Source organism: Lissotriton helveticus, chromosome 9 (genome assembly GCF_964261635.1).
Source record: "Lissotriton helveticus chromosome 9, aLisHel1.1, whole genome shotgun sequence".
NCBI lineage: Eukaryota > Metazoa > Chordata > Amphibia > Caudata > Salamandridae > Lissotriton > Lissotriton helveticus.
In genome coordinates, this window is record NC_136070.1 from 1,214,977,917 (window position 1) to 1,214,987,358 (window position 9,442).

At 55.1% G+C, this 9,442-nt stretch overlaps 1 protein-coding gene across 1 annotated transcript in view; it reads right to left on the bottom strand.

The window, feature by feature from the left end:
• Window positions 1-7,285, bottom strand: part of LOC144783443 (uncharacterized) — a 54,904-nt gene extending 47,619 nt beyond the window's left edge. The window contains exon 1 of the mRNA XM_078662421.1: window positions 6,857-7,285. Within this exon, the coding sequence (XP_078518547.1) occupies window positions 6,857-7,244 (388 nt within the window). The 5' untranslated portion in view covers window positions 7,245-7,285. The remainder of the gene's footprint in view (window positions 1-6,856) is intronic.
• Window positions 7,286-9,442: the final 2,157 nt, after the last annotated feature.

Genomic DNA, 9,442 nt, shown 5'->3' on the forward strand with positions numbered 1-9,442 from the left:
ACTGTCACTCTGCACTCACTCTGCACTCACTGTCACTCTGCACTCACTGTCACTCTGCACTCACTGTCACTCTGCACTCACTGTCACTCTGCACTCACTGTCACTCTGCACTCACTGTCACTCTGCACTCACTGTCACTCTGCACTCACTGTCACTCTGCACCCCCACTCTGCACCCCCACTCTGCACCCCCACTCTGCACCGCCACTCGCCACTCTGCACCGCCACTCTGCACCGCCACTCTGCACCGCCACTCTGCACCGCCACTCTGCACTCTGCACCGCCACTCTGCACCGCCACTCTGCACCGCCACTCTGCACCGCCACTCTGCACCGCCACTCTGCACCGCCACTCTGCACCGCCACTCTGCACTCTGCACCGCCACTCTGCACCGCCACTCTGCAACACCACTCTGCACCGCCACGGCACCGCCACTCTGCACCGCCACTCTGCACTCTGCACTGCCACTCTGCACCGCCACTCTGCACCGCCACTCTGCACCGCCACTCTGCACCACTGCACCAACATTGCACTGCACCGCCACTCTGCATCGCCACTCTGCACCACTGCACCAACATTGCACTGCACCGCCACTCTGCACCGCCACTCTGCACCACTGCACCACCACTCTGCACCGCCACTCTGCACTCTGCACCGCCACTCTGCACTCTGCACCGCCACTCTGCACTCTGCACTCTGCACCGCCACTCTGCACCGCCACTCTGCACCGCCACTCTGCACCGCCACTCTGCACCGCCACTCTGCACCGCCACTCTGCACCGCCACTCTGCACTCTGCACCGCCACTCTGCACTCTGCACCGCCACTCTGCACCGCCACTCTGCAACACCACTCTGCACTCTGCACCGCCACGGCACCGCCACTCTGCACTCTGCACTGCCACTCTGCACCGCCGCACCGCCACTCTGCACCGCCACTCTGCACTGCCACTCTGCACCACTGCACCAACATTGCACTGCACCGCCACTCTGCACCGCCACTCTGCACCACTGCACCAACATTGCACTGCACCGCCACTCTGCACCGCCACTCTGCACCGCCACTCTGCACCGCCACTCTGCACCACTGCACCGCCACTCTGCACCGCCACTCTGCACCGCCACTCTGCACCGCCACTCTGCACTCTGCACCGCCACTCTGCACCGCCACTCTGCACCGCCACTCTGCACCGCCGCACCGCCACTCTGCACCCCCACTCTGCACCCCCACTCGGCACCGCCACTCGGCACCGCCACTCGGCACCGCCACTCTGCACCGCCACTCTGCACCGCCACTCTGCACTCTGCACCCCCACTCTGCACCGCCACTCTGCACCGCCACTCTGCACCGCCACTCTGCACTCTGCACTCCCACTCTGCACCCCCACTCTGCACCCCCACTCTGCACTCTGCACCCCCACTCTGCACCACCGCACCGCCACTCTGCACCGCCACTCTGCACCGCCACTCTGCACCGCCACTCTGCACTCTGCACCGCCACTCTGCACCGCCACTCTGCAACGCCACTCTGCACTCTGCACCGCCACTCTGCACCGCCACTCTGCACTCTGCACCGCCACTCTGCACCGCCACTCTGCAACGCCACTCTGCACTCTGCACCGCCACTCTGCACCGCCACTCTGCAACACCACTCTGCACTCTGCACCGCCACGGCACCGCCACTCTGCACCGCCACTCTGCACTCTGCACCGCCACTCTGCACCGCCGCACCGCCACTCTGCACCGCCGCACCGCCACTCTGCACTGCCACTCTGCACCGCCACTCTGCACCACTGCACCAACATTGCACTGCACCGCCACTCTGCACCGCCACTCTGCACCGCCACTCTGCACCGCCACTCTGCACCGCCGCACCCCCACTCTGCACCCCCACTCTGCACCCCCACTCTGCACCCCCACTCTGCACCCCCACTCTGCACCGCCACTCTGCACCGCCACTCTGCACTCTGCACCCCCACTCTGCACCCCCACTCTGCACCCCCACTCTGCACCCCCACTCTGCACCCCCACTCTGCACCGCCACTCTGCACCGCCACTCTGCACTCTGCACCGCCACTCTGCGCCGCCACTCTGCACTCTGCACCGCCACTCTGCACTCTGCGCCGCCACTCTGCGCCGCCACTCTGCGCCGCCACTCTGCGCCGCCACTCTGCGCCGCCACTCTGCACCGCCACTCTGCACCGCCACTCTGCACCGCCACTCTGCACCGCCACTCTGCACTCTGCACCGCCACTCTGCACTCTGCACCGCCACTCTGCACCGCCACTCTGCAACACCACTCTGCACCGCCACGGCACCGCCACTCTGCACTCTGCACTGCCACTCTGCACCGCCACTCTGCACCGCCACTCTGCACCGCCACTCTGCACCGCCACTCTGCACCACTGCACCAACATTGCACTGCACCGCCACTCTGCATCGCCACTCTGCACCACTGCACCAACATTGCACTGCACCGCCACTCTGCACCGCCACTCTGCACCACTGCACCGCCACTCTGCACCGCCACTCTGCACTCCGCACCGCCACTCTGCACTCTGCACCGCCACTCTGCACTCTGCACCGCCACTCTGCACCGCCACTCTGCACTCTGCACCGCCACTCTGCACCGCCACTCTGCACCGCCACTCTGCACCGCCACTCTGCACCGCCACTCTGCACTCTGCACCGCCACTCTGCACCGCCACTCTGCAACACCACTCTGCACTCTGCATCGCCACGGCACCGCCACTCTGCACTCTGCACTGCCACTCTGCACCGCCGCACCGCCACTCTGCACCGCCACTCTGCACTGCCACTCTGCACCACTGCACCAACATTGCACTGCACCGCCACTCTGCACCGCCACTCTGCACCACTGCACCAACATTGCACTGCACCGCCACTCTGCACCGCCACTCTGCACCGCCACTCTGCACCGCCACTCTGCACCACTGCACCGCCACTCTGCACCGCCACTCTGCACCGCCACTCTGCACCGCCACTCTGCACCGCCACTCTGCACTCTGCACCGCCACTCTGCACCGCCACTCTGCACCGCCACTCTGCACCGCCGCACCGCCACTCTGCACCCCCACTCTGCACCCCCACTCTGCACCCCCACTCTGCACCCCCACTCGGCACCGCCACTCGGCACCGCCACTCGGCACCGCCACTCTGCACCGCCACTCTGCACCGCCACTCTGCACTCTGCACCCCCACTCTGCACCGCCACTCTGCACCGCCACTCTGCACCGCCACTCTGCACTCTGCACTCCCACTCTTCACCCCCACTCTGCACCCCCACTCTGCACTCTGCACCCCCACTCTGCACTCTGCACCGCCACTCTGCACCGCCACTCTGCACCGCCACTCTGCACCGCCACTCTGCACTGCCACTCTGCACCACCGCACCGCCACTCTGCACCGCCACTCTGCACCGCCACTCTGCACCGCCACTCTGCACCGCCACTCTGCACTCTGCACCGCCACTCTGCACCGCCACTCTGCAACGCCACTCTGCACTCTGCACCGCCACTCTGCACCGCCACTCTGCAACAACACTCTGCACTCTGCACCGCCACGGCACCGCCACTCTGCACCGCCACTCTGCATTCTGCACCGCCGCACCGCCACTCTGCACCGCCGCACCGCCACTCTGCACCGCCACTCTGCACCGCCACTCTGCACCACTGCACCAACATTGCACTGCACCGCCACTCTGCACCGCCACTCTGCACCGCCGCACCCCCACTCTGCACCCCCACTCTGCACCCCCACTCTGCACCCCCACTCTGCACCGCCACTCTGCACCGCCACTCTGCACTCTGCACCCCCACTCTGCACCCCCACTCTGCACCCCCACTCTGCACCCCCACTCTGCACCGCCACTCTGCACCGCCACTCTGCACTCTGCACCGCCACTCTGCGCCGCCACTCTGCACTCTGCGCCGCCACTCTGCGCCGCCACTCTGCGCCGCCACTCTGCGCCGCCACTCTGCGCCGCCACTCTGCGCTGCCACTCTGCGCCGCCACTCTGCGCTGCCACTCTGCGCCGCCACTCTGCGCCGCCACTCTGCGCCGCTGCGCCGCCACTCTGCACTCTGCACCGCCACTCTGCACTCTGCGCCGCCACTCTGCGCCGCCACTCTGCGCCGCCACTCTGCACCGCCGCACCGCCACTCTGCGCCGCCACTCTGCACCCCCACTCTGCGCCCCCACTCTGCGCCGCCACTCTGCGCCGCCACTCTGCGCCGCCACTCTGCACCGCCACTCTGCACCGCCACTCTGCACCGCCACTCTGCACTCTGCACCGCCACTCTGCACCGCCACTCTGCACTCTGCACCGCCACTCTGCACCGCCACTCTGCACCGCCACTCTGCACCGCCACTCTGCACTCTGCACCGCCACTCTCCACTCTGCACCGCCACTCTCCACTCTGCACCGCCACTCTGCACTCTGCACCGCCACTCTGCACCGCCACTCTGCACCACCACTCTGCACCGCCACTCTGCACCGCCACTCTGCACCGCCACTCTGCACTCTGCACCGCCACTCTGCACCGCCACTCTGCACCGCCACTCTGCACTCTGCACCGCCACTCTGCACCGCCACTCTGCACTCTGCACCGCCACTCTGCACCGCCACTCTGCACTCTGCACCGCCACTCTGCACCGCCACTCTGCACCGCCACTCTGCACTCTGCACCGCCACTCTGCACTCTGCACCGCCACTCTGCACCGCCACTCTGCACCACCACTCTGCACCGCCACTCTGCACCGCCACTCTGCACCACCACTCTGCACCCACCGCCGCACCGCCACTCTGCACCGCCACTCTGCACCCCCACTCTGCACCCCCACTCTGCACCCCCACTCTGCACCCCCACTCTGCACCCCCACTCTGCACCCCCACTCTGCACCCCCACTCTGCACTCTGCACCGCCACTCTGCACCGCCACTCTGCACTCTGCACCGCCACTCTGCACTCTGCACCGCCACTCTGCACCGCCGCACCGCCACTCTGCACCGCCACTCTGCACCCCCACTCTGCACCCCCACTCTGCACCCCCACTCTGCACCCCCACTCTGCACCCCCACTCTGCACCGCCACTCTGCACCGCCACTCCGCACTCTGCACCCCCACTCTGCACCGCCACTCTGCACTCTGCACCGCCACTCTGCACTCTCAAACTGCACTCTCAAACTGCACTCTCAATCTGCACTCTCAATCTGCACTCTCAACTCTCAATCTGCACTCTCAACTCTCAAACTGCACTCTCACAATTGTCATATACACGTATGTGAGTGTGACAGGAGCAAGGCGGTCATGTTTTCTGCCCCCAAGACCACTGTAATCAGATGCTTTACTGTCTGCTAGAATAGTGCAACTATTCCATATAAACAGTCCTGAAGAATTCCAGTTAGACTTCTGAAAGGGGAAACCTGTTGACAGACAGCCTTTAGAGCGAAAGGTAGTTCCCCCCAGCTTATCCCAGATTTGCTGCTTTTATGAACACTACACATAAACTTTGAGAATGCTATTAGGCTTTCAACGTCTTGCCCCTTATTAAAAAAATATTATAGTATGCCACTTGTAGTATGTCATTGCTCTGCATTGTGCTGCTTTGGCATTTCATCTTGAAAAAATACTTTTGGATTGTCTTAAGATATGTAAAAAAAATATACACAAACCTTGAACACCTAAAGAGTGATATTTAAAGAGGAATGAAATTGAATCTCTGAACTATATGAAAACAGTCAAAAGGTTCCTATCTCCCACTTCCGATAGATGCTTGCTTTTAGAATTCTTGAACTAATGAAGCCCTTTCCCGGCCTGGCATGGAGCAGCTGCGCGCTGAGCGCTGCTGAATGGTGAACGCGCCCGGCCATCTGGATTCACTTACGGAGGCACCCTGACAGCTCCTAATTATAATTAATGTACTTCTTTGCGCGAGCACGCACGAAAAATGCCCAACATGGCGTCCGAAAACTACATTTACCCTATCACTTCAAGCCTATTAAAACGACACCACAACGAAGACGAATCACTGGCCAGATGAGATACCAGACTAAGGAATGTGTGGAATTTGTCTCGCAAAAGCCCTAGGAGATACTTTTTTTTTCTCTTCTTTAACATTAGGATCTCGAAACTCCTCCCACTTACGTGGGCGGAGGCCTCGCCCTAAAAAGCATGCCTATTCAAAGATGACTATATATTCCATTAAAACAGACAACTGGGTCATGAAAAAGATATAAAAAATCGTGCAGTGATCAATGTGACTGACCGTAATATGTGAATAAATAGAACAAACAACGTAGCGGCAACCCTGAATACAAATACTGAAATACATTATGAGTATCCATCTATAATGGTCTTTGAGCCTTCCCTCTACTTCCTCATGGAAGCTCCTATCTTACTGTGTCTGAAAAGTACCCATCAATCACCTGACCCATCTGTCAATCCAGCCGCTCATGCATCCTTTCTGGAAGTATCTACCCCCAAATGAAGACACTTTCAGGTGGTTTTGCCTCAATTCTTCCATTACTGTAAACAATAATAAAAATAAAAAAATAAGGTAACATTTTAGTGGATGAATAACTGCCACACTTAATGCAAAGAAGGAAGTCCTCAAATCTGTGTAACCTACATTAATTAAGAGATACCTAATGTGGAACCCATTGTGGCCTAAAGAAGGATTTGCGTCCAGTAGAGTGGTCTTTCTGTTGTCTAGCAATACTGCAGCAGATAATAGCGCTGCTGGCAGCGATCGTTCATTCTAGAAGTTATTCATTGTGTGATGCTGGTGTTTATAAAGGCCAAAATGCTCAGCTCATCACAATTCAGAACATCACGTACCTTCTAGTGTCTCCTCTGTCTTTGCCATGGAATTCATCGTGCTGAGTCGCAGGTGTGCAGACTTCATGGGCGCCGGCTCCCTGTTAATACCACTTTCGTCTTTGGTCTCTTTCAATACTGGAATTTTAAAGCCATTCAATATCTCTACTTGCTGGTTGTCACTGCTAGTTACTACTAATGTAGGGTAGGGTAGATTCATATGCCCCATTGAGACAGTAGTACCAAGACCTTTGACATCTCTGTGCCCACCAGGCTGTTCGGACGGCATAGAATGTGGATCGCTTGGAATATTCTCTTTCTTGCAGGTTTTGACCTTTTTGTAGATTCTCATTGGTGGTTGTCTGTGCAATATGCACCTGTCTAAGACCAGGTTTTGCTTCTCATGCATCCGTTTCTGGACTTCTGGCTTTACCAAGGATGGAGCATCTTCAGAAACTGGAAGAAGACATTGTGGCACGTTATAACATACACTACAGGAGTTTGAAAGTATACGACAAGTTGGTATAAGATGTAATAACCTCGGAAGCACAATTGTAGCATTATATCATCCATCACATTAAACAACTGCAGTCAAATGGGATACATCCCACAATTGTTTGATGGTTTCCCAACTAACAGCTGATGTCTTCACCCACGCTACCTAGGAAACTCCCTAGAAAACAGTCTATAACAGTCTGGAAATATAATTCTTCATTACACACAACATAACCTTATGCATATCTTCTAAGAGAGTTGGAATAAATTAGCACAATGCTGTTTAGAAACATAGGTATAAGTTAAGAGCAGATCAAAACAATGTATTTTTCAAGTCTGCCTATTTCCAGCCTGCTGTTGAAGTAGACATAGCTGGTATCAGGTTTGCTTGGTGCTGTTGATCCGCTGTTTCTACCATATATTTTCTAAATTAATTTACTCTTTAATAAATCCAGACTTACAGGGATCATGCTGAGAATTCCTAGGGGAACTTTTCTAGATCTACAGGGAGCGTGTCTAGCCTCAACCCACGCGCTACATATCAACACTTAAAAAATTTGTATCAAAACTTAGGGCTTCCTGCAAGTCTTGAGCCAGATTCCCTTTCATGAGAAGGACCCATGACATGTCCGTTCGGTAAAGTATTTTGTACTGCAAGAACAAACTCCTGAAACAGGAGATGGTACTTGCAGAACAAATTAACAAGAGCCCAATGCACAGAGTTTTCTCGTTGCGATTGGGGGACATTTTACAATTTCCCTCCCTGGGACCTCCATGGAATCATCTCCTCCAGTGGGTTTCTGCAATGCAAAATCCCTTAACATTGGACTGGGCTCCCAACGCATGGTTCTTTGCTGAACAACTTCAGAACACCTCCCTAACCCACAAGGAGGTCTACAAAAACACACATGTCAAGCCACTAAAAAATAACTGTGAATCGCTACTTTCGAATACAGACCAGTTTGTGCCACTGTACATTGTAAAGTCACTGAAAACAACTAGCCCACACAGCTGTCCTCCCACGTAAAGTCTAACAACCTGCACAGAGTTACATTTCTGACCATGAAGAGAAAGGAATAGAAACTATGCAGAACACTGGGATAACTGACACAATATCGAATTCACAAATATACAATTACCAAAATATAGAACAAAAAATATAGAATGCAAAAATATCGAATTCCTATCTACAAACAGGTAAGTACAAAAATATCAAATCAAAAACATAGTTTTAAAAAATATAGTTCATCAAAATATCGAATTTTTTTAAATGTCTTAAAAGTAATTTAAAATTAATGAAATAATAAATAGAACATTTACTATTACCACTCCAGTGAGTGCAACAGAAGGAAAAGCGTTGGATTGCGTAGGGGTAAAAATTACTATTCCCACTCCAGAGAGTGCAACAGTAGGGAAAGCGTTGGATAGCATGGGGGTAAAAATTACTATTCGATATTAAATTACTTACCTTCAATTCGATATTTTCACCATTATATTCTGTCCATTCGATATTTTGTCCATTCTATATTTTGACTTCGATATTTTGGTAATTCTATATTTTGAATTCTATATTTTGTCTTTTTACCCCTCAGCTATCACCAGCCAAATAATCTCTTTAAGGCCTATATGGTATCAAAGGGATGCATGACACTTCAAGAGAAGGATTTCTGAATATATGTAGAAGTCACCCAAATCCACTTCAAACTCTCGGAGAGGTCTAGGGAACACGATGAAGTAACTAATTGCCTGAGGCGTATTTAGTAGCACTTCCGCTTGCCTGGTCTAACGCTATGGATCCTTAACCAGTGACAGAATGAGGAAGTTGGCAATTTAACACATTGGGCCAGATTTACAAAAAATGTCTGGCCCCAGTGTAGTACAGATGCCGCGGTGCATTGTGCTGGGACCAGTCTATCTCTTAGGCCAGCGAAGCATAAACTTATTTTTTTGATGCACCAAAGGGTCACATACATTAAGACGCACAGGGTCTGAATTTCATATCGCTAAGGTGGGATCGACTGTCCACATCATTTCACGGTGCTGTAGATGCAGAGATAGAAGTCTGCAAGGAGCAGCAGATCTTTATCACTGCATTTACTTTAAAAATGCATC